This window comes from Cinclus cinclus, chromosome 7 (assembly GCF_963662255.1).
Source record: "Cinclus cinclus chromosome 7, bCinCin1.1, whole genome shotgun sequence".
In the NCBI taxonomy this organism is placed as follows: domain Eukaryota; kingdom Metazoa; phylum Chordata; class Aves; order Passeriformes; family Cinclidae; genus Cinclus; species Cinclus cinclus.
The window spans coordinates 12650441-12675712 of record NC_085052.1 but is presented as its reverse complement, the minus strand read 5'-3'; the positions used below and the strand labels follow the sequence as shown (position 1 = coordinate 12675712).

Sequence of the window (25272 nt, the reverse complement as noted above, 5' to 3'; positions counted from 1 at the left end):
GTGAGGGGAGCACGCTGCTGGCTGTGCAGTGATTTTCAGGCCAGCTTTTATCCAGTTAAACCTAATCCAAAGCTCATTTTTGCTAGTGACATGGAAGCCCAGGAGCACTTTGGTTTGAAGGCCCTTTAGTGAAGGCTTTGGATGGCTCATGTAACTTTTCTGTCTGTTGAGGCAAAGAGCATGGCAGCTCCTGGCACAGCAACAGGGTGTTTGGTTCCCAGTCACTGTGACTTTGCTGAATTAAAAAGTGAAAAACAAACAAATCCAAAGGATGACTTCTCCAAGAGGATTGCTTTGGAACCACTGCTGTTTATAAAAAGGAAAATACTTGAAATGAAATGTGATCTTTTAGCATCCAGATTCCTCCAAGGATTTGTAACTTGCAGGATCCAGGTTGGGCCAAGTGAAAGCATTCCTCAGCAGCCTTGTTGCTGATGATGTTCATGTGGTAGAATTAAGCGCTGTGAGGAGTCTTCCCTTTGCATAAAGAGCCACCTGTATTAAGTGAAATTAAGTGAAATAATCTGTCTGAGTATCTTTAGCATTTTTCACATGTCCTAGACAGACTCTCAGAATTCCCTGAGCTGTGCAGGGCCAGTAGATTACATGGTGCAAGCTACACACAGGGCTTGAGTTTGTAAAAAACTTAAATGGAACTTGAGCTGTTTGTTTCATAGAGGATAACGAACAGGAATTTGTGATAGCCTCTATCCTGAAGAATCCTCCTGCTGTGCCCCCAGATCATGGATCAGACCATGAACCACCACCGTATTAAGGTCAATGGATACCAACTGCAGGTTACCCTCATGGGCAGCTGCAAATGGAGCAAGGTCAGGAGCAAATTCATGTTAGAGACACCCTTGCTGTGGAGCAGGCAGCTGGAGGGGATCTCCTTTAGCAGGAACCTCACACTGAGCTTGTGTTGATGCCCATCAGAAACAGGGTGCTTACGGAAAGAAAGACAAGTAATTGGATAAAGTCTGATGATTTCCAGCTCTCTTATTCAAACAGCCCCTGGGAAGCCTCCAGTGCTGCTGGCCTGGGTCTGAGGACTCTCCTAGGAGAGGATCACTGTATCCATAACCATTCTGAATTAGCCACCTCCAAGGCAGATTGTCACTGGGTTTGGACTGTCCCCAGTTCCTCCCTGGGAGTCCCATCAGGGTGTCAGGGAGTATCACAGGGTAAGGCAGTGCAAAAGTGGGTGCAGTACAGTTTTGAAAACAAAATGAACCTGCAAACCGGCTTCCAGAGCTATCCCCCATGTGTTTTGGTCCTCAGGCTGGCCACTGCGATTGCATGAAATGCCTATGCAGAACTGATGGCTGTTCAGCTGTGGATGGGGGAGATTTGTTCCTAAGAGATTCTACCCCATGCCTTCACCCCCACCCCAGAGCTGTGTTTGAGCAATCTGTGTGAATGCTTGGGCACTGGTCATGTGGTTATGAGAAGGGTTGGTGGTAAGGCTCCTTGAGGCTCTGTCCCTGCATGTTTGTGTTTGGGTTGATATTGGGGTGACTTCCTAGCCTAAGGAAGGGACATCAGGATGGGACCAGTGGACTTGCTTTGTTTGGGAAACACTGGCCACAATCAATGCTGTGTAAACCAGACTGGGTCAAAAAATCTCCCTTCTGTGTGCTTCAACCAGTGTTTGCAAAACAGCCTGAGCAGCTGAGTGCCTGTGTGAGCACAAGGCATTGTACAGCTCTATGAGGCCTTTGTGCCAGAGGTGGGAAGGACTGGAGTAGGAATGCTGTGCAGGCACATTGGCTCTCCCCAGCCATGGCAGCACAGCTTGCCTGTCACCCAGCAGAGCTCTGATTGCTCACCTGTGTTCCACCCTGAAGAGCAGGGGTTTGAAAGTTGCCCTGAGACTCTTAAAGCAAGTGTGGGCTCTGGGGGCTGGGCTTGGTGAAAGGAGAAGGACATGGTTAGATGGGAGGGAAGACACTTCTGCTGCAAATCTTCTGAGAGGTTGGGAAGGGGAAATGATGATAGGGGCAGAAACCCTCCAAAATTTGTCTGATTAAATAAACAGTGCTTGGGCTGAAGGCTAAGAACTTTACTTTGGCAGCTGAGATAGGCCACATTATCTAATGTCCACTGCTGTCCAAAACATACTGATGGGGAAACGTTTTCTTAGTGGCCTCTTGTTTTAAAAAATAATAACATGGGGCTGCCTGCCTTTGCAACAATTTTGTTTTTTCTGGGCAGATTGCAGTGATATGCATTAACTGGTTCTCTTTATTGTCTTACAGTTTAAACTTCCAAAGGAGTACAGCTGGCCTGAAAAGAAACTGAAAGTTTCCATCTTGCCAGATGCCGTGTTCGACAGCCCACTGCATTAGAGCTGAATTACACTATTCTAACAACTGGGAGAGCCAAGTTACTGTCCATTACCCAGTGACTCACAGGATAATTAATGCAGTAAAAACTCTGCTTGAAAATAAAAAGAGTTTGCTGCACAACCACTGCAAACAGAAGAGGAGCTACTCAGCACCAGCCCAGACCGAACTGAGCCCTTTCCTTTATCCTTCCCAAGGCTGAACTCTCTGGGAACAGCCTGCGTATGTGTGAGTGCGAGTGAGAAATATTTAACTATGAAAATTAGTAGTAAGAATCCTTTCTCTCTCCTAGCTGCAGAACTCCCCTCTGCCTTAGCCCAGGGTGTAGACGCTCTGCACGCCTGTATTTACACATACATTTCTGCCAGGTGCGAGCCTATAATCCATGGATTAAATGTTCTTTACGTGACTCTGGAGTCCTTTTGTTAGCCAAACTTTTACTGACTGCAGAACTGTTCTTCCATGTGCTATTTTTTTTTTCTTTTTAGAAATGGAATGGTATTTCCCCTGTTTAAAGGAGGCCAAAAGCTCACATGCTTGAAGCTGAACAGATTTAAAGATGAACTTTCTAGTTCAGTCAAGAAAAACAAATCCAGATCCTCCCTGCCCTCAAATTAGGCATGTTTTAAGTGTTGGTCTTGGTGCTATTAGCTATGGTATCACTGCAAACAGAGGCAACTTTATTCTCGTGCATCCTGTCCTTGTGCCTGAACCCCAGGGAAGGTCACAACCTCTGGTTTTGCACAAGCAGGAGGAAGAAAGCTACAGGGGTGGGGGAGATCTCCTGTTTACAGTGTGTTTATCTTTAAAGAGATACTGTCAAGTATTTTTTCCTTGCTATTGTACAGAATTTGAGAAGCTAGAAAGGATCATTTGTTCACAGGGACAACTTCAGCAGCTCTGCAGGATCAGGGGGCTGCTTGAAAGCATATGAAGTGGAGATCTCTGCTGCCCTGGCACAGCAGAGAGGAGACTCAGCCTCAATGAAGCCAACTGTTCTCCTGTTCCAGCAGGGTTGTGCCCTAGTGCAGCTCCATTTTCCCCTCTAGCTTCGCTGTGGTGGCTCTTGTTGCTGACCTTCCTCCTTTCAGATGGGTTTGAACTGTAAAGCATCAAAACCAGTTTGAAAAGATGCTCTCTCTAGACCCCTGTGGCTTCCTCCTTGGGGCAAAACGCGTGCAGAGGAGCCGGTCTCTGCAGTGCCAGGTTGTGTGTCTGCATCAGCTGCTGGCCCTATGGATATGCTGCAGCAAACCACCGCAGGCTTTACCCCCTGCTGCTGCTGCAGGTTGTTTCTGATGCATATTCCCCAGCCTTCCTCTGCCTATTGTCTTTTGGTGACAACTCTTCACTCCTTGTCAGGGGAGGTGAAGCTTTCCTTCCACCCCATTCTGCCTACAAGATAACTGGTGGTTTATGCACAGTTGCTGTGTGATCCTAATACAAGTATAACAAAAGCTTTTAACACTTAACTCCCCTGATCAAACAGCTAAGTCCAGGAGGCCTCACAGTACCCTGGGGTTGGTTTTCTGTTTGTTTTCTGATTTAATTTCTTCCCAGCACAGTCAGCTTTGATGTTTTCTGCATATATTTGAGGCTGGTTAATGTTGGTCAAGAAGCAGAGCTAGGAGCCACAAAGCTTTACTTGGACTTGCTACAGAATTCCTCTGTGGCCTCAGGCAAGCTACTCAATGTCTCTCTGTGCAGAGAGGGTGACTATTGACTAGAGGGCTGTAGGACCTACCGAAGCATGCCAGGGTTTGCAGGGGAGGGCGTGCTTTGTGTACAAAGTAGTATTTGTATTATTATAATTGTTTTTATATTATAATTTAAGGCAGGCCAAATGCAGGGTCCAACACTGCTCTGCAGAACCTTCCTTTCTGCAAAGCTATGAAAGCAATTTACATGTAAATGAGTTTGTCATTTTGTCTGAACTCAGAGGATCATCTTAAAATCCTGCTGTGAAAGAACAAACTTTCAGATATCTGCATGTGCCAGCCAGAGTGATTTCTGTGCTGTAGCAGACTGCATTCATCCATGGGATCTCTTGGCCAGTTTTCATTGTCCTGGTTAGCACTAAGCATCCCTTCTGCACTCTAAATGTATGTGCAAGGGACAGCATGGATGAGAAAGTGGCATGAAAACCTACCAGTCCAGCTTCAAAAACAATGTGTCCAAGTGTCCTACCACAAGATAATGAGCAAACAGATAATTGTGGCAGTGGGAAAAGGCAAGGGCAGCAACTACAATTTTGTCCCAAAGCCATCCAACAGTAGCCCGTGGATGCTCTTGTACGAGCTTGCTGGGGATGCTGCAGCAGAGCTGGCCTTTTGCCATGATGCTGGCTGTTCTTCCTTGTTTCCAGATGCTAGCTCTCATTAAAATGAGCTTAAAATCCACATCTTGGTCGAGAAGGGACATTTGGAAGGTCAATTGTTGCTATTCCTGCAGAGATCAGCACGGGGCAGAGAAAAGTCCATCAGACCCTCTCTGGGCTCTGACACACATCTGGAAAGCTTGGGACCTCCTGCTCTATGAACTCTTTGAACCTTCACAGCAGGAATATGATGCTGTATGCAGGGAAAGCACCTCCTCCAAGCTGGCTTGTGCTCCAGTTCTGCCTTTCTCATGCAAGTGTTTTCCTCACCGTATTTACTCTCATCAGATGCTCTGGGCTGGGTTTCCATTGACTTCAGAGGGAGCACGCTGAATGCATGTGATAATCCACCCAGTATCCTTGTGTGTGTGTGTGTGTGTGTGTGTGTGTATTTTTGTTCCATGTCATGTATTTATATATAGTTCTGTGTATTTGAGTTATGAACAGGTGGCATGCCAGAAATCTCTATTTCTGAGACACTTTCTCACAGATTTTTGCTGGTAGCCAGATAGCAATTGGGGGGGGGGGGGGGGGGAAGGCTTGAAGGGAAGGAAGTGAAATCTTCCTATTTAGGTAAGGGAGGAAATATTAGACAAATAATTGCTAAAATAGAATTCTGTGTCTTATTGTTAGAACAACTATGAGAATCTGGTGAAAGTCAGCTCTTAAGCTCCCTGGTCCTGTTGCTGCCTCTCAGCAACTTATCTAAGAGTAAGAAAGTTGCAGTTAACTCAGTGTCCTGAAGAGCTGGGCAGCCACAGGACATGCCCTCACGATTCACATCAAGTGTGCAAGCATGCCAAAGCTTACTCATTGGCAAGTAAATGAGATGTGAAGGTTGAGTATTTTCATCGTGGGGCAAGAGGACATGTCTGTGTGTGAAAGAAATGGAAAAGAAACCTTTGTATTTTAGTGAGCAAGTAGTTTGAGAGAGGGAAGTCATCAGTGTTAATAAATGCCACTGTGTTTTTCTAGCCCAAACCTGCTGAGATGGTAGGACCACTGGTGCTGATTTTTTTCTAGATTGTGTAGATGGCCTGAAGCAGGTTTGTATGGAGCCAAAACCTGTGGGGCTTGTGTTGGCTAAAGACAGTGACCCAGATGAAAATGAAAGCAGTTCAGAAAGCAGTGAGTACAGGATTTCTCTCCTGAAAAAAATCTGGCGATGCAGGTCAATTCAGATATTTGGAAAAATGAAGAGCATTGAAAATCCAACATGTGACAGCATTTCTGAAATAGGAGAAGTCTTAAAAGCCAGGGCTTCTCTCTTTCTCTCAATTTCTGATTAAAAACAGGACAAGGAATGTGTAATTTCAGTATTAAAGTATGTAGGGTGTGATCTGAGCAGAGCAGTCAGTCTTGTAGCTGCTGTGACCATATTTTCAGTGGCTTAGGTAGGTGGTGCCTGCTGTGTCTAATTCTTTGAGGACTGTGTATATTGGTTTTACTCTACATGGAATTGCCAACAGTGATTTGAAATTATATTCTGAAGCTCTTTGCTTTGAATACTTAGTTACTCTTGGATGGCTTTTGAATTTACACCGTCAGATCATCAAATGGTCTTGGGAGAAGTGAGAGTTGTGTTGTTTTTCATCTGGGACCAGTAGAAATATTTTTTTAAAAACCCAAAACACTTGAAAGCAATGCTTGACTCTTCTCTCCTCCTAGATTGGCATCCAGAGTCCAAGTCCTGCTTTTCCAACTTGTATCTGGCCAGGACAAGGCAGCATCACATCAGGTGGGGAGAAAAGCTTCAGGCCAGAGGAAACCCTTAGACCTGTGTGTCCAGTTTTCCCCTAGCCCAGAGTATGGTCATGTGCCTTCTGGCTCTGCTGTATCAAGCCTTGGGCTTTAGCCGCTGTTCCATCTCAGCCAGGTGAGGAGGGGTTCCAGCACCAGGAGAGCCCTTCCACCTCCCAGGGGCTGGGTGACTGCCCTTCTGTGAGAGAACACACTGTGCCTTATTTTTTCCTGTGAGTGAAGCTGCAAGGGCAAACAAATTGTCAAGCAACCAAGAATTCCTTTTTGTGCATCTGTCCCTATTGATAAATGCCAGCCTCCACAGCAGCCGCATTGTATCCAAAGCAATCTCAAAATTCACATTTGCCTATGGGGTTCACCTCTTAAGATTTTAAAGCTGGATTTAAGTCTTTCGACCTAACAAACTCTGTTTTTTATAATGGTTTTTTTTCTGTTGTGCAGTCTCTGCTTGTTCTCTTTCCTTTTTAAAAAACCCAACCCTTGTGTTTGACTTGACTCCAAAATTTCCGATGGAGAATAGGCCTGAGGTGGCAAATGTGTTTTAAACGTGGTCCCATATCGACTTGTCTCTCAGGCAGTGAACCTGTCGTGTATCGAGCTTCACCACCTCTTCATTTCTACCACGATTCTGTTTCCCCTAAAGTTGCTGACAGATCATAAAATCATCATAAGTGGCACATCAGTTCACAAACGTCATTTCTAGTCTGCTGTGAAGGGGCTGCCCCGTCCCTTTCCCTCACTGGAAGACCACAGCATCACTCACCATTTGGCTCATGGAGCCCTGATGCAGGAGAGGATCATCAGCCCAGGAATGGCTGCACATGGCAGATATGGCTGGCCAGGGCCTGGTTGTTTTCAAACTGTCCTGATGCTGTGCCTGCCCTCTTTAAAAAGCAGAAGAGAGAGAGGAAAAAACCCAGCCTCGAAAAGCCAGAGGAAAATTTCCTGCCGATTGTCATGTTTTGCAAACACTGGTCTTTTCTCTTGCCCTCTCCCTTCACTCCCAACGAGGCTGGAGATGAAAATGGCTCCTTTGTTCCTTTCCCTGGGGCCCAACTGCAGCGAAAGTGCGGCTCCGGAAACTCTCCACTGCACGAGCGGCGAGGGTGGGAGGGAGCGAGCTGTCACCGTGTGCGGTAGGTCCTACATAAACATGGCTTGTTGACAATGCCCCGAGCAGGATGGGAGCAGAAGGGCTCTGTGGTGCTGGTGATGAGGCTCCTGTGCTGTTCTTCCTACAGAACCAAGCAGGATGCAAAACCCACAGGGGCTGAGGAAGGGGAGGTGGGTGTGAGTAGCCATGTTGTCCTGCTAGGGGCTGATCACAGGCTGGGGGGCTCTGGGATTTTGGCTTTGCCCAAAGTGGGAATTTGCAGCCCTGTGGAAGCAGGCAGCATTCCTCTAGAGGCTTGTAGTGATGCCCTGGACCCCATACTGGGATGCTCCTTGCACCCATCCAGCCCTGTAGTCCTGATACTCTGAGTTTGGCCACAGTCATGCTCCAAACCCGAGTTAATGCTTTCAAAACCCTTCTCTTGTCCAGCCCAGGCTGGATACACTAACTTTTCCATTTTTTTTAAATGGATAAAGAGAACACTACTTGTTTTGTGTGCTGACTGGGAGCAGAGGCAAGGTTCCCAGGGCAGGGGACATATAGGTGACTGGGACCACAGCAAACCCTGACTGCTGGGGTGCCCTTGCAGCCCTGAGGTGAACTGTTCAGTACTTCATCCGTGTGTGTGTGTGTGTGTGTGTGTGTGGTCTGCAGGCATGGGGGTCATGTGGATGGAGGAGCCCCAGCACACTCCCAGCGGGGCTGGAAGGAGCCTGTGTTTCTGTGGCCGGTGTACCAGTACCTTGTAGATGGCCTTTCTTCCCTCTCCCCGGTCCTTTTTTTTTTTTTATAAAAGACAAAAAACGAATGGAAAGCTGAACTAGCAGAGGTTTTTAAAATATATTAGTTTCTAATGTAAATTCTTACATTGTTATTGCAGTGCTGGGTGTGTTTCGCCTGCACGTGACTTTTTGTAATATTTTTGTGAATCACTAAACTTTTTTTTCCTCCCGTGTATTCTAAGTGAATTAAAGGTATTTGCAGAATTGTCAGTGTCCTTCTCTATGGGAAACACAGTGGGACTGGTTGTCTCCTGCTCAGCTCTGCAACTCCTTTGGCAGCTCCTTCTCCTCGTTGACACCACCTTCCCTGCTCCCAGGGAAGCAGGGTCTCTTGCCCAGACCTCTGGAGTAGAAGTGTGCGAGGGAAAGGGATCTTTTTTTTTCCCTAAAAACGCAGGAAAACGACCAGTCCCAGGACCTGCCAGGTTCTGCATCTTCCATAAGCATCTGCTGGCAAAACCCCTTGAGTCAAGGCAGCCTGAGTGCCCTGACAGCCAGGGTTTTCCATGCTCTTTGGACAAGCTGGAATGGGGAGTGCTTGCACGTGGGTCCAAGGATGCAGCCAGTTGGCCAAGGGACTGCAACCTCATCCACCAGCACAGGAAGGAGGGAGCTGGGGTGAGTGTCAGGTCAGGTCTGTGTTCCTGTCCTCTGCCAAGTGCCTCCTGGCTTCAGTGGGATTTGTGGGGGTGTGGAAGTGTGCACAGAGACTGAGTATGTCGGAGAAGAGACACAGCAAACACTTAGCAAAAAATATTACTGAGCTCATGTTGCAGTGGTTCCCCAGTAACACAGAATGATTTTGCAGTAATCTTTTTACACTCATCAGTAATAAATCCCTTTAAGGCCAGAGAAAAAGGGTGAAATATCAGGGCAGGGGGGGAAGGGAGATCGCAGTGTTCAGAGGAAGGATGACAGGGAAAGGAAAGGATGCATGGAGAGCCAAAATCCAGCTCTAGGCAGGTTTTGCACTTGCTCTTCACAGGTGTTGTCTCAGCCCACCCTGCATCAAAAGGGGAGCAATCGTCAGAAAGGGTTTCTGCAAGGATTCCTTTTCCTTTGAAGTTTGGAGTGAAAGCCATTCTTTTCCTAAGACCTCTTCCACAGCTGCATCCATACACAAACTGCCCCAGCCTCAATGCAAAGCAGAGAGATCTCCAAGCTCTGCCAGTGCAGAACAGCCCCTGCTGGACATGACAAAGAGAATATCGTCACAGCTTGGCCAGGTTTCACCATCTCACCTGAGGAAATCTTGATAGTCAGCTGGGTTCCCCAAGTGAGGTTATTTACCCAGACAGGGGCTTTGGGGGAGAGAGGCCACCCACAACTGGTTCTTTAGTCCAAGACCCCCTCACTCCTCTTGCCTTTCCAGTTTTCAAAGCATATACAAGCACAGGGCCGTCCTGTTAGGACATTCCAGCAAGGACAGCAGAACCAGAGCAGCAAGGGACACCACATAGTGCTGGGAACCCTCATGGCTGGCCACTTGGTTAATTTAATTAATGAATTAAAATACACACTTTTGCCTTTCCTGTGGTGGCCAGGCAGTACCCCCTTTGCAACAGTGCATCCCAGCTGATTCCTCTGTTCAGCCCAAAATCTGGAGGGGACTGTGGAGCTGTGGCACAGTGGGATACCCCTGTCCTGCTGGCACCCTTCCCCCTAAGCCCCAGCACCGGCACAGCAGTGCCCAGCCCAGGCAGCCTCACTGCTCTGCCTCCACCCCAGCCAGAAGCACCTTCGGGCAGTGAATTTAATTAAGGTTTCTGAAAAGCAGTGTCTGGGAGCCCCTCCTGGATCTGCGGCTCTGAACTTCATTAGGAGCGGTTTGTTGCTAATAACGCCGGCAGCTTCTCTAATTAATAATGGAAGGGCTCTGAGCAGATGCCAAGCCAGGAGAGGGAAGGGATTTGTTTGTTTATTTCGCTCCTCTCTTGTTTTTTTTTTTTATTTATTTTTTTTTCTGGAGTGTGGAGAGTGGGTTGGGGCTCATTTCCCATCTGAGAAGTGAATGGCAGTGCCTGGGAACCTCAGTGGGGAAGAGGGTGCCCCTGCAAAGCCAAAGAGGGAGATGGAGCAGGGTGGGTGATGGGCCCCCGTGGGTGGAACAAGGGAGCATCCCCCACATCAAGGGGCTCCACCTGCCGTGGTGCTCCCTGCCCACCCAGGAGAGAGCCAACATGGCTGGACTTGGGCACCCAGGAACAGTTCTGATCCCCAACCCCTTTGCAAACATCACCCCCATAGCATGCCCCTTTCCATGGCACATGCTCATCCCATGGCATTTCCCCTAGCCCATGGCAGGAGGGTGCAGACATGGGAGGGAGGCGTTCTCCACGCTTCAGCCCCCTGGACCACAAGGATGTGTCATACAACACCCAGAAATGTGGATTCACAGAAGAACAGCACACTGGGTCCCTTTGGATTGTTCTTTTCCCTCATTTTCTCTTTTTCCCCTCATTTCTTTCCTGTTTGCTATCTTTCCCAGCTGATGTCTGTGGCACAGCTGGCAACAGCAGCACCTCAGTGCAGAGGAAAAGCTCCCGACACGAACGAGTGCATAGGACCCAATATGTTAACACCCCGTATTCCTGGGGGCTCTGTGGCCAAGCCATGACTGGAGAGGGTCCCAGAGCAGCCAGGCTTGGCCAGATCCTGCTGCCTCCCTCTGGCACAGGACAAGCACTCTTAGCTCCCTGTCCAGGCACCCACAGCGTGCTCAAAAGCTCCAGCTTCTCCAAACAGCTTTCAGAGTAACTGTTCCTGCTGTCAGGCAGGGTTTGCACTGGGGAAAAAAATGTCCTTACCTTGCCCTGTCACCTCATCGTTCACAAGAACTGAAGCAGTGTTTGGACAGGCTATAGCAGCCCGACCACAGTGGCCTCAGTGCAGGCTCTGTCCCCTCCATGCCCCACCACTCACCTGCCACAGGGAAGCACTGCCTGCAGCTTCATTTCGGGCAGCAGTCATTGCCACAGTGGCTTTCCAAAAACGTGTACCTCAGGTTTGGTTTTTGTTTTTCCTGGGTGAGGAGTATTTTTAATGCCCTTTCCCATAATTCTCATTTCCTCAGACTTTCTACACTGGCCACAAATCATAACCTGCCAGAGGGCAGCGAGCAGGGCTGTCCTGAGCTGGTGATGCTTCTGCTGCAGGAGATGGGGTACCCACTCTGGAAGGGCTGGACAGCAGGGAGCAAGGGAAGATGGTTAGATACTAAAAAATCTCCCAGAACGTCCAAGGCCAAGATGACCTGGGAGACCCAGCTTGCTGCCCCAGCTGAAATCATCCCTGTCTGCTTAATGCACACATCTCCTCTCTGACTGTTAAAAATGCTGGAGCACGTACTGGGACGTGGCACCTTGTATGTCCCGCTTGCTTTTTGAAGAGGAAAATTATCAGAAGTTTGCAGCAAAAGGGGAAACATAAAGGCAAAGGGGCTCAGGAGTGCAGGGGCGGCTGGGCCGTGTGACAGGGAGCATTCCCGGGGGCACAGGGCGGTGTGGCAGCCTGCCCAGCCCCAGCACAGCCAGCCGAACAATACTGTGAGGCGTTGGGAACACGCTCGGCAGTGGGAACCCCAGTCCTTGCCTTAAAAGGAGATTTCAGGGAATGATTTTATTGGAAAATTGTTTTCTGATTATTCAGCTTGTTGAAAGTTTCATTTCATTATTTGCAACATGGTGGGAGGGGGGCTTCAGCTACACAGGAACAGTGATGGCCAATGATGTTTCCGTGGGTTTCTACTCCAGAAAAGCCCATTAAATCATCATGTTTTACCTCCTGTGTTTGCAGACCAGAGAATCTCCCCCAAGCCCCCTTACACTGAGCCCAAGAACTTGTGGTTTTGTTTCAAGCGGGTGGCGCAGGACGACGTCCTGTCTCGGCTTGGTGACTTCAAGAGAGGAAGAATCTCCCACTGACTTCCCTTGGCTGTTTGTCCTGGTGGCAAAAAAAAAAAAAAAAAAAAAAAGCACCCCTGAGAGCAACACCCCACTGCCAACTTATTTCTGATGCAGCTGCATCCTGCTTGCCTGGAGCCTCTTTTGGATGAAGAGGGATGCCCACACCACCCCTCAGCTGGGGCAGGTGTGCCCTCTGAGCCACACAGATTGATACAGAAAAATAGCAGGGCACCCCCAGCTTGCCGTTAGCAAGCAGCTCAAGAGTTAATAAACTTCAAACAGATGTGACCAACGTGTCAAGACATGAGAAGTACGTGGTATGGATGTTTATAAGTACATCGACAGAAGGCATTCATAAAAGGTTATAAAGTGTGGTAATAAGCAACCCATCAACTTGTTTGGACTCTAACACTTGATTAACCATTTATTAAAAGGCGCAGTAATCATTTATAAGCCATAAGTGGGACTGAACGTAAAGTATGACTCCTTTTATGTTAATAGATGCCTCAAGAATTTCCTCTCCCTTCCTGACATGTTTTGGGTGGTTAAAGGCTAACCCTGTCTGCCAGGTGCCACAGCCCCTCCTTAGTGGTATGCATTTGCTGGATTCACTCCAGGAGCCTCCCACTCTCCTGACACCCATGGAGGGGATGTGGGTGTCCACACCACAGGTTTGTCAGGGCTGTGGGGTTCTGCTCATGGAGAGTCCTGAGCTTTTTTCTGGCCAGGCTCTGGGTGACCTCCACCTGCAGCCAACCATCCCTTCAGAGACTGGCAGCAGGGAGGGATAGACAGAAAGGTGTTTGCTGCCAGCAGTGCAGCGGGCAGCACAAGGTGGTGGGCAGCAAGAGAAGCCTGGAAGCCCTGCAGGGAGAGGAGGGCCATCAGATGCAGGAAGAGGCTCAGGCACTTCTCCCAGGCTTTCCTGGCAGAGTCCAGCATGGGCTCTGCTGCCCACAGGTCTCCACTGGACCCCAAAGGAGGATCTGTGGGGGGACAGTGGGCACCAAGCGCTGAGCTGAGCAGAGTGGATCATGAACAGGGAGACTTCAGAGGGGTTAAAACAACCTGCCTAGAGATCCTGGAGCCCTGGGGTACCCAGGGGAAGGAGAGAGCACAGAATGAGCTGGGAACCCATTCCCTGTATTCCCCATTCAGGAGTCTGTTCAAGCCCCAGGCTGCCAACTCACCAGGATGAGACAAAAAAGCCTCCGACACAAAAGCAGCTTCATCCTTCTGTCAACAGGACCTTCCTTTTTTGTTTACCATCATGCTCCTACCCCCAGACATGTCGTGTTTTCCTTCCTGGTGTCTTAGCAAAACCTAAATCCGTAATTGCTCCCATTACACAACCAGGAGTGACAGTTTATTAGCAATGCTTCCTGACCTAATTTATACCACTGCCCTCCTGCTTTTCCCTTCACTGTGGGCAAACAGACCTTTAGGCTTTCTGAGGGGAAGTTGAACCCCAGCAGCAATGAGAAAGCCACAGCTCTGGAGCAATCCCATGCCCTCACCTGCCTCAGTTTCCCCCAGTTGCACCAAACTGGAGCTATGTGGCACCACTCAGCTTTGGGGCTTTGGGTTTGGGGTTGCACAGGGCATGGCAGCCTTGGATGCTCTGCCCTTCACGGGAAAGCCCAAGAGCTCCCTGGCAGGGGACTTTTTAGAATGTGTGTGGCACTGCATCATTTGGCTGGAGCTGACTCGAATTGCAGGGAACATACAGAAAATTAACAGGAAGGCTGAGAAATTGATGTGAAGATTACAAAGATTACACCTTGTTGTGGGCAGGGGCCTTCTGGTGGGAGAATGGCTGAATCAAACTGCAGATGGGAATGGAGGTGGTGGGATTGTATCCTGTCCCCATCCTGTCTCCAGTGATCAAATTTGGGGCTGGCATTTTCATGTCCCAAGCTTGTTGCTGGGCTGGCAGCACTGAGAAGCTCCATCTTTCCTTCAGGGAAATACCCCACTATGGCATAGGATGCTGTGCCAGAGATTGATGCACCAGGGTGCAGAGGGAGGACTGGGCCACTGGTAGCCATGTGCTCAAGGCAAAGGGTGGCTGCTTTCTGCCCTGGCCTTGGGGGCAGCCAGGGGAAGTGTGTGTCCCTGCACTCAGGGGATGGTGACACAGCAAAGCAAGAGCCCCAGGGCAGGAGGGTTTACATGGCCACTTGGGAAGCTGTAAATCCTGGCAGCACCACTACAACACAGATCAGGTGGGAAATACCTCAAAAAGTGACTTTTCTACCTGTAGCACAGCCTGGGATTTGGGCAGTGCCAGCCTGGATGGACTGTGGGAGCAGCCAGAGGGACTCACTACCAGCATTGCCTTCCCTTTTCCTGACCCGTGGTGGGAGACTCACCACACTGGGGTCTGTCAGTGTTTGCTACCATCTTTTCTAGACCCCTTTTAAGATGAACAAGTTACTTTTAACCCCATACAGTACGTTTTTCAGAGTGCAGTGGTGAGGCTGCCCCAGAGCTCTGCTGAGGAAAAAGAAATGTCGGTCAAATTCCAGGGATGGTGGCTTCCCCAGATGCTCTCACCAGCCATCCCCTGTTAAAGGCTGGCCACTGGCAGCCCGGCTCTGGCAGCACATCTCCAACTGGCAGCAGAAGGTAAACTGAGACCAAGCTGCATATTTTTCCCCTTGTCCGCCCAGCAAACTTGTACAGCTTTTCTGCCAGGTCTTGTCCACTGGGTCTCAGGGGAAGGAGCTGCCCCAGGAGGGGGAAGAGTGGAGGAGCCTGTCTGGCCGCCAGTCTCCATCATGCTCGGAAAAAAGAATAAGAGAAAATTGTGCTGGATTTTTTTTGTTTTGGGGTTGTTTTTTTTAATATATATGGAGGTTTTGTGGCTTTGACGCAGTTTCCTGAAAATCCTGCCTCATCCTGCCAGGGACTGAACAAATGCACATCCCAGCCCTCAACGTTGGGGAGAGAAGGAGGAGAAGCCAGGGAGGGAGAGAAGAAAGCCTTTGCCAAACTGGCCTGACCAGAATGTGACACAAGAGCAGGAAATGAGTCACGCCGGCAGGGCAGCTGCTCCCAGGCATTTGCATAGAAAGAAACCCCACCAAGCAGGGAAGTACACCGGCCCTCGTCCGGCTCCCCAGCTCCAGCCCAGCAGCTGCTGGACCCAGCCCCCACTCATCAGCACCCACCAGCACCCCGAGCTCAGCCAAAGCGGTGAGTCCTGGAGCATCATCCCTGCTCCACAGCTGGCTGGCTGTGCACCCCTGGATTTGGCCAGTCAACTTCAGATTGGGCTGTTCCACCCCGGACTTTCTAAACCAAAGCAGAGCTCCCCTCCAACACCCCGACATGCAGTCCCCCTTGGTCAGTACTCAATATCCACTTTGGCCCATGCTTCAGGTGGAGGAGGAAAGGAGAAAGCCCAGCATTTTTGCCCCAAGAGGAGCCCCATTTGCACACGCATTGCACAAGGGTAAGGCTCTCCCACGGGGTCAACAAAGGCATCACCATCCCTGCACCCAGCACATCATTCCAAACCTGTTCCCAGTTTCCAGTGTCAGATGTGGGTGTCGCTGGATCCCAGTGCCTGGGGGCTGGGAACCTGCTTTGTATGCTGTGGGCACCAGGCTGCACACCCTGCTTCTGATCCCTTTTTATTAATGTCAGAGGACAGGAGGTTTCCCCTGCCGATGCACTACATATGCACATGTGCATCTTCTCCCAAAAGATATTGGGCTGGGAGGATGCCACAGCATGCAGGTGACACTGTGTGAGGGACACGTGTGACTCCATGGGATGTCTGGGCAGAAGTGGTGCATGTTGATGGTGTGCCCTGGGCTGGGTCAGCAGGTGACCATGGGGACCTCTGTGTTGTGCCTCTTCCATGGGGATGTTTCCCTCCTCCTCCACCCCAAACAGGAACAGGGAATGGCCATAAGCAGACAGATTTAGTGTTGGAAACCAGACTGTTGCCACCTGTAAGTTCCTTACCTCCTTAAAACCAGCTTTAAAACTTAAATTTCAGTGAAAGCCTTCAGTGTGTTAATCATATGGAAGAGGGTGGAGGGAACATTCTGCATCACACTGAGCCACCTCACCAGTCTGACATGGAAGGGGACAGAAGGGGAGTGATGGTTTTTCTCTGATTGGTTAATTGAGTTATAGATGACACAAGAAACACAGCACTTTGTGTTACTTCCAGAGGGCTCAAGGCTTCTGGGGAAGGTGCAGGGCTGGGTGCCAGAGCCTTCAGGAGAGTTCCCAAGAGAGGGTGGTGACAGACAGGGATGGAGTCATATTAACAGCCAACTGCTCTGTTATCTCTGCAAACACCCTCCCTCTACCATCAGCTCAGCAGGGTCCCAAGCCCTAAACACCAAAATGAGTTCGGCATCTTGGCTCTGCGGGGCAGCCAAGTTCATCCTTGCTCCCAGGGACATCATCTGTACCAGGCAATGCCACCTCAACGCCAGATGCTAGTGACAAGTGCCTGAGCATCCTGGCTCTGCAGGGTGTACCTGCAGTACAATCAGTGCTCACTGAGGGCTCAGCAGAGATGCTGATACTTTACTGGAGAGTCAGGGGACAGGCAGTGGTCTTTCCAGAGCAGGACTAAGGGCTGCTGAAGGGAGACCTCTGGCAAAGGGGAACGATGGCCCAGCAGCGGCTGGGAAAACTGAGGCTTGGGGGAGGTTGAGGGATGTACACGAGGACTTAGGTACAAACCATCTCTGTGGCCCCTTGGCATGGTATGGGACACCCACACCACAATCCTGGTGGAGGGGAGAATAAAGCATGGGCAGGTTTTCTGCAGCTTGCTCCTGCTGGTGTTCATCAGCCACCCAGCAATGTCAGGAAGGGGTTTCAGAGCTGTGTAGGCAGAGGGGGGCCCTGTCTACAGCCTTCCTCCAGCCAGCTCCTGCTGGTTGTGGAAGGGCTGCAATGCCCAGCCTGACTTTGGAGCTTCCCTTGCCAAGGGAGTTTCTCTGGCATGGGCAGGGAGATGGCATCATCCAGTTGTGGGTATGATGACAGAGTGCCAGTCCCAGGAGAGGGATTCCCAGCCAGGAGTAGGGTGCATCTTCCAGCTTGGCTAAGCCACATCCCATCCACCTTCCACTTTTAAGTTCTGGTAAATACCAACCAGCTTCCCCAGAACAGCCACAGTGGGAGTACAAGGGGCCTGAGACGCCCCTGCAGAAGATCCCTGTGTTGGCTGGGGTGGGGATGGTGGCTGTCACTGGAGGCCGTCTGGTACTGTGTGTGTTTATAAAGAAGTGAGAGTCATGAATAGTTTTGCACTGACTTTTCGTGGAGAGGTTTGCCTCCACACGGCCTCCGCCAGTCGGCTGCGGTTCTGACACATCTCACACTGGCCTGCCCAGCTCCCACCAGTCCTGGCTGCCGGATGGCTTGTAAAACCCTGGAGGAGAGGTACAGCCCATGGGCTTTGAGGCCTGGCAGAGGAATTGCAAGGCAAACCACGCCCTTTACAGGAATCGGCACCTGAGCCCCAGGAGCTCTGGAGTGGGCGTGCACGAATGGACGGGGGCAGCCGAGGGGTGATAGGGGGTGAGCCCCAGTCCTGCAGCAGAAGCCATCAATGTCTCCTTATCAGAGTGCCTCTTGGCAGGACCTGCCTACACACAGGGGGTTCCTGCAAAACACAGTGCCGAAAGACCCGGATAATCTCCATACTGGGAGTGGTGTGGAATGCTCATCTCCCTAGCAGGCTGCTCCGGTGGTCCAAGTGACTGGGGATATAGGGTGCTATAGTCGACACTACTGAGTGGCGTCTCCAGAGGTTTTGGTCGGTAGCTTTGAGGCCGCAGATGGGGAATTCTTGCTTAATCCCTCCCAGAGGCAAATTGCCAACAGAGAGCATCACCCAAGGGTCAGGTTTGGGCCAGATCTCTAAGCTGCTGACTGAGCCTTTGCCCTCTTGTCACTCCACCGCAAACCTGACTGTGGATCCTGAGCATTTTTTGATGTAAATACCTTCTTTTGAGCTATTGACACTCCTGCCAGCAGGAAATGGATTCACACCAGCAACGTGCTTAATTCTCAGTGGCCTGGCACATATGGCAGGGGTTAGATATACAGTGTCCCACAAAACAGCTGCGGAAACATTTGGTGGGGGAAGCTGTTAACAGAGACACCTCTGTGCCCCAAGCTCTGTCAGAAGGTGCTGGGGCTGCTGGTTTAGGAAAGACCCCATGGGACAAATGGCTGTTGCTCTGCACAGGGAGGAAACGCACCTAAATGGTCCTGTGCAAAGTAACAACCCATCTAGAAGCCAGCCAAGAGGGCGCAGGAGGCTCTTGAGGACACTTCTTCCAGAATATTCTAAGTTGTAAGGGACACACAAGGATCATTGGATCCAGCTCTTGGCCTGCACAAGACATCTTCAAGAATTAAACACCCTCAGTGTGCCGGAGGGCATTTTCGAAACGCTTCTTGAACCCAGGCAGGCTTGGTGGTATGACCATTTCGTTGGGCAGCCCAGCCCGTTCCAGTGCCCAGCCACAACCTTTTTCTAATAATCAGCCTCAACCTCCCCTGACACAACTTCAGGCCATTTCCTCGGGTCCTGTCCCTGGCTGCCAGAGAGAGGAGATCAGTGCCCATCCCTCCTGTTCCCCTCGAGAGGAAGTTGCATAGAGGACGGTGCCCAGCACCAGCTGTGACCCAGATGTGCACCGGTTCCAGGGCAATCAGCCTTTTTATGGACTGGCACCCTGAGCAGCGCTGGCCGCGTAGGGATGCTGGTGGACCAGGCAGGGTGGCCCTACGGCCGATGACAATGACCAGACGGGACATCCCAACCTCGGCCTCCTCGAAAGCAGCGCGGAGGTGGCCGTGCCCCACCGCCGGCCGCGTCCCCTTTACGGCGGCGCGGCCGCGGGGCGGGGCGGGGGCGGGGCCCGGTGACGCTCGGGGCGGGGCGGGGCCGGGGCGGGGCCGCTCCCGCCGCAGCACAGCGGCAGCTCCGGCGAGAGGCGGCGGCGGCGGCAGCGCCTGGCGAGACCCACCGGCACCGGCGCCTCCGCTCCGCCCCCCCACCCCGGCCGGCTCCCGAGCGGGGCGGGGCGCGGCGCGCCCGTCCGCACCCCTTTCCCCGGTTGAGCGATCCCCGCGGCCGCCGCCCCCATGGCCGCCCCGCCCGCCCCCCGCCGCCGCCGCCCCGGCCCCCCGCGCCGGGGCTGAGCCCGAGGCGCCGCCCCCCCTTCCCCTCCCCGCTGCGGGGATTCGCGCCCCCGCCCGCCTCGTTCCTCGTTCTTCCCCCCCCCCCCCCCCCCGGCCGCGGCCGCCTCCCCGGGGGCGGCGGGAGGAAGCCGGGGCGTGGGGCTCCGGCGCCCAGGGCGACCCCAAGATGGCTGGAGGCGGTGGGGGCGGGCTCGGGGGGCTGTGCTGAGCGGCCCCGCCGGGACGGGACGGCTCGGCTCGGGCTCGCCCGGCCCCGCAGCCCCTCCGCAGAGCCTCGCTGGGCAGGCGGAGGAGGCGGCTCCCAGGAGCGCGGTTGTTCTGGTGACTTTATTTATATATATTTTTTAAATACCCTCTTTCCTTTTTTTTTTTTTTTTTTTTAAATTTTATTTTTAACGCGCTCCCGGTCTCCGTTCTCCGCCGGGCAGCTCAAGATGGCTGAGAGCTGACTCGGCTCTGCCGGAACCGCTCGCTCCGGCCGGCTCCTCCCGGCTGCCCGCCGCCGCCTCGCCCCTTCCCGGCGGGGCCGCGCCCGGCAAGGCAGCGCTCCGCCGCGGCTCGGGCACCGGCCGTGCGCCCCAAAGCATTGTTACCGTCCGGGGCTTGCGACCCCCGCGCCGGCCATGAGAGCGGGCTAGCACGGACGCCCCCCGGGTGCCTTTTTTCCCCCTAGCCCTGGTGGGAAGTGGGAGCAGGTTGATTTGGGGTGTGCGGGGCACCGAACCCCCCGTGGCAAAGCCCGTCCCCTCTCCCATCCCTCTCCGGGAGCGTTGGAGGAGCTGGGCGGGCTGTGCTGGGCTGGGGTTTGCTCTGAATGACCGAGCTCTCCCATTCAAGACCTCGCAATCTCGAAGCAGGCGAGAGGGCTTTTTTTCCTTTTTTTTTCCTTTTTTTTTTCCCCCCGTCTTGTCTTTTTCCCCTTCTTTCTTTTTTCCCCTGCTACTCCTCCAATTTAGAAGCAAACCTCGGGGGCCGCAGAGAGAATTCGTTTTTCCGCCATCGTCATCGTCGCTATTATTATTTTTTTTTAATCTTCCTCCTTTTCCCGTTTTGGATCTTAACCCTTTGATCTGTTTCCTTTAAAAGACTCTGATTCCCAACTCCCATCAGGGGGAGAGGGAGGAGAAATACAGGGAAGGGTAAAAAAAAGCCCGAGTGAGTCGCTGCCCTCAGCTGTTGGCCAGGTTTGGTGGGGGACAAAAGTCCCTTTAAAATATTGAATGTCAGTTGCAAACCTAAGAAAAGAAAAATCTGATCTGGAGCGCTAAATTTAGGAGCTTTATATGGAACTTGGACTCTGCTGCTGGATTTTGTATGGATTTTTTTCAACCTTTGGTAAGTTTCAGTTCACCTTCTGGGGTAAAAAGAAGCAAATGGCTTTTAGGGGTGGTTAGGACTTTGGGCTGTAAGTCCAGTAGGATTGTGTTGGGGTTTTTTTTTAACTGTTTGCGTTGTTTTTGTAACAAAGCGATGGGGATGTTGCATTTTCTTGCTGGATGTTCCTAGAGTGCTGCTCTGTGGTTTATTTTATCCCCGATTTTAAAATCTGCTGCGGTTTATTATTTATGGCGCGTGCTGCAGAGAGGGGGGATCCTGTCCGCTCACCCTCAGCCTTCCCCTTTCAGGGAGGACAGACCCCAGCGTCCGCCCCTAGACCGCACTGAGTGACCGAAGTGGCTGGAGGGAAGCGTCGACAGAGCTGCCGGCAGAGATGGCCGAGAATTGGAAGAACTGCTTCGAAGAGGAGCTCATCTGCCCCATTTGCCTGCACGTCTTTGTGGAGCCGGTCCAGCTGCCCTGCAAGCACAACTTCTGCCGGGGCTGCATCGGGGAGGCGTGGGCCAAGGAGTCGGGCTTGGTGCGGTGCCCGGAGTGCAACCAGGCCTACAACCAGAAGCCCAACCTGGAGAAGAACCTGAAGCTCACCAACATCGTGGAGAAGTTCAACTCCCTCAATCTGGAGAAGCCCCCCTCTGTCCTGCACTGCGTCTTCTGCCGCCGGGGCCCGCCGCTGCCTGCCCAGAAGATCTGTTTGAGGTGCGAGGCTCCGTGCTGCCAGTCCCACGTCCAGACCCACCTGCAGCAGCCCTCCACGGCCCGGGGGCATCTCCTGGTGGAGGCAGAGGACGTGCGGGCCTGGAGCTGCCCCCAGCACAACGCCTACCGCCTGTACCACTGCGAGGCCGAGCAGGTGGCCGTCTGCCAGTTCTGCTGCTACTACAGCGGGGCCCACCAGGGACACTCGGTCTGCGACGTGGAGATCCGCCGCAATGAGATCCGGGTGAGTCCAACCGTCCTGGACACCCGGGCTTGCTCAGCCTGGGGATGACCCAGCCACCCTCTTCCCTGCTGTCTCTGTTCCCCTGTGTTTGTGTAGGACCTACACAAAATCCATCCTGGCACTGCTTCTCCTCCCGCCCGGGGTTCCCCGGTGGCAGACATGTTGGGTGGACTCCCAGGAAAAGCTGTGATGGAGCCCGTGGGTGCCAGGGGGGTTCCCCAGGGAAGGTGTCTGTGCTGGGAGTCCTTTGTAGCTGTTGAGCTGTGGGACCTACAGCCCCTTGGGTGTGCGCTCTGCAGGGAAGGGTTGTGGTCTTGGGTCAGGGGTGTTCGGAGGGGCCATCTGCCAGGTTTGTGCTCGGCTATGCATCTGTTTGGAGGAAGGCAGAAGAGCTGCCTGCATCCAAGGTCGAGTCACCCCAAAACTAGTCTTCCTGGGAGGACAAAGCAGCTGCAGGAGCAGACCCTGTCCATTGTAAGGCCTGTGAATGTCAAACTGCCTGCTCTTCCCGCTGCCTCCCACTGGGGCCGGTGGCCGCCATCCTCTTCCCCCTGGCAATGGAAGAGCTTCGTGTCAGAGACCCGTGACGTGTCAGAGACCCGTGACGTCTCGCTGTTGGGGATTCAGTCTTGGGGTTTGGCGAAATAATGTGATCTTTATTAGGGGACACAGGGCTGCCCCTCTCCCTAGAGCAGCTTGGGCAGTTGTGATGGATTCGAGGGAAAGTGGGTCTGTATTTTGCTCTTGGCCAGGCCATCTGGCAGGAGCTTTCACCCCTGGCTCCCCACCCTCCAGTTCCTGGCGGGCATTTACCAGCCCTGTGGCCAGCCCTGCCATGACCCTTCTACCACCTTCCCTCTTTTCTGGGCTGCCCCTCGCGCCCCCTCCAGCCCTTCGAAAGAGGCTCGGCGCTTGTCTGCCGAATAAATATTTAACAATGAATTGAATGGTGATTACTGTAAAATGGGGATGATTTCCTGTGTATTTTAATGTTGCCAAAATGAGTCACCATTTAGCAATAAAAAAAAAGAAGTCATAAATAAAAATTGCAGTATAATTACTTTCCAATTGGATGGCCAGGCCTGGGAGTGGGGCGGGGGGGGTGCAGCTCTGCGTAGAGGGGAGCCAGCCTGAGCTCACAGGAAGGTTATTTTCCTCTGCAGGTTTTTTTGGGGGAAAACCAGGGACCTCCGCAGAGGTGCCAGCAGCTCTGCCACACACGCTGGAAGGGGAAAGACCCAGTCAGTCTTTTGGAGAAGCGCCTTTCTGCTTCTATTTATAGGGAGTCATTTTGGTTTCCCTCTGCCAGGGTGGGGAGCCACCTCGGGAGGGCTGCACAGGGCTGGGATGGGGCTCGCATGTGCATCTCCCAGGAGCCTTAGCCAGGGACCAAAACTATTTTTCCAGGTCCTTTTCCAGGACACTTTGATCTCATTTATTCCTGCTCTTGCTGCATATTTTTTGTTGTTGTTGTTGCTGCTGTTGTTATGGCTGGATGTTCATCGCTTTCTTGGGGATGCACGCTGCTAATGACCTGGCAGAAATCTGTCACCAGCTAGGCTGGATTTTGGCCCTGGCTTGAAATTTTAGGATATGTGGCCAGACACCAAAAGTGTTAGACGGCTGTATCATAGAGCCACGGAATTATTTTGTGACCTTGGCCAAATCCCTCGGTACCTCCATTGCTGCGTTATCTTAATTTCCTTTCTCTGTGATGATAAGCTTGTCTCTTCCCGCTGGGCGCGTGGCTCGGTTGGGTGCACGGAGTCTGGGTCAGTGAAGGACAGCACCAAGCTGGGGGACGGTGTGCCCAAAGGATCCCCCTATAGTTGAAGCAGTTCTTCCATGAAGTGTCTGGGGTAGGGATGAGCCCCTAGGAAAGGCACCCAGCAGTTTGCCAGCCCTTGCTCCATAGCCGTGGCTGGGTCTCCAGCTGAAAGCTGCCCGTCGCCAGCCGGCAAGGAAGGTGGCCTTGTCGGCTCCCGAATTAGGGTGCATGAGCTCAGCTGGTGACTGCTTCCTGCCCGCGGGAGCCGGGCCCGGGATTCCTGGCTGCTTGCTCACCCTGCAGCGGCGGCGAGCCGCACTTGGAGCATCCCGGGAAGGATGGACTGGGGTTGGGGGGCAGATGAGTAACGCTGGGCTTGGGAGGTCTGGGGGAGGCCCCATTGTGAGAGGTTTGTTCCGTGTGTGGCTTGTGTTCAGAAAGCCGTTAATTGAGAAATGAGTCAATGTTGGGAGGATCAGAGCCCTGACCTTGGTGTGGGGGACTCGCAAGTGCGGGGGTTACAACGTCGACTCGCTGTGGAGGGGGTGGCCCCCATGGCCAGGAGGAGGGACGGGAGCTTGCAAACACGCTCCCCATAAACTCTGCTTTTTTGGTGTTTATTCCTCTGGCTGTGCTGCCAACCCGCCTCAAAGGGCACCTTACCCCTGGTTACAGACCGTTTTGAAAGGGAAAAGGGGCTCAAAACTCCTTGGGGACAGCAGCAGTGCTTTGTCAGCTGAGCTGGCAGTTGGGGCAGAAGTGCTCTGGCTGGGTGAAGGAGGCTGGAGGTGGGTGTCTGCCAGAGGAAAGGGGGTGTCTGTGCAGGGTTTGCCTGAAGCAGAACATGTGCCTGGTGAGTTTGGGAGAAGGAACCCCGCTCAGCATTAGGTGCTGCACAAACCCGCAGAGCCCTGGCTCGGAATTAGCTGAACTCCACGGTGCAACTGTAATACAAACAGTAAATAAAATATGTGGTTAATCTTTCTTTCGTGGGCGTATAAAGCACTTACCTCCCCTTCCCCCCGTGAGATGTTTTCTCCTTTGTTTCCTGTTTTTGTAGCGCTTAAAGAGGAGAGGGGGGGAAGAAAAGCCAACCAGGCACCCTCTTTTCCTTTTTTTTTTTTTTTTTTTTGCTTCTTGTCATTTTGTTTGTGTCAAGGTCTCACAATGAAACATGTTTTCTTCCATCTTTGCCTTTGCTCCCCCAGCCAGGTGCCTCCCACCTGCATGGGGGAACCTGCTTCTAAGGCTGAAAAAGGAAGTTACTCCAGTGTGAGGTTGATGTGTTGCATGTTGCTTTGTATTTCTTCTCCATCCAAAAAGAGGAAAAATACACTATTGGGATTGGAGTTTGGGTAAGAAGTCAGCAGAGACTCACTTGTGGGGTATTACCATGGTTGCCCTGTATTTGTGTGGGACATGGTTGATTGAAGCCAGGTACATCTGAGCTTGCTCAGAGGTTTCCCTGCTGCCTGTCCTCAGCTAGAGGTGCCACCAGTGGAAAAGGGCTTGGGTAGAGAGGTTCTGCTTCAGTTTTATTTGGGGGAAAGGAGATAGATTTCCCATCGTCCTAGCTTCCTAGAAATCCCTCCACATTATGAAGATCTCTGGTGGCTTTGAACATTTAAATGGGAGAAAATGCATTGTGTTGCTGAGACCTGGAGGAAAATGTTGGGAGACCTCCTGCAGGTGTATAAGAACGGCATCCAGCACTGTCCATGGAGCAGTGCACGTTCAGCAAATCCAGG

The 25272-nt window shown here is 52.1% G+C and overlaps 2 protein-coding genes across 5 annotated transcripts in view; both read left to right on the top strand.

The window, feature by feature from the left end:
* The window catches only part of SUFU (SUFU negative regulator of hedgehog signaling), an 85391-nt gene extending 81464 nt beyond the window's left edge, over positions 1-3927 (top strand). For all 3 annotated transcript variants that reach the window (XM_062496087.1, XM_062496086.1, XM_062496088.1), the window contains exon 12: positions 2259-3927. In XM_062496087.1, coding sequence (XP_062352071.1) covers positions 2259-2348 — 90 coding nt within the window. In that variant the 3' untranslated portion in view covers positions 2349-3927. The remainder of the gene's footprint in view (positions 1-2258) is intronic.
* Positions 3928-21179: 17252 nt separating this feature from the next.
* TRIM8 (tripartite motif containing 8) overlaps positions 21180-25272 on the top strand; it is a 28646-nt gene continuing 24553 nt past the window's right edge. For both annotated transcript variants that reach the window (XM_062496399.1, XM_062496398.1), the window contains exon 1: positions 21180-21756. In XM_062496399.1, coding sequence (XP_062352383.1) covers positions 21187-21756 — 570 coding nt within the window. In that variant the 5' untranslated portion in view covers positions 21180-21186. The remainder of the gene's footprint in view (positions 21757-25272) is intronic.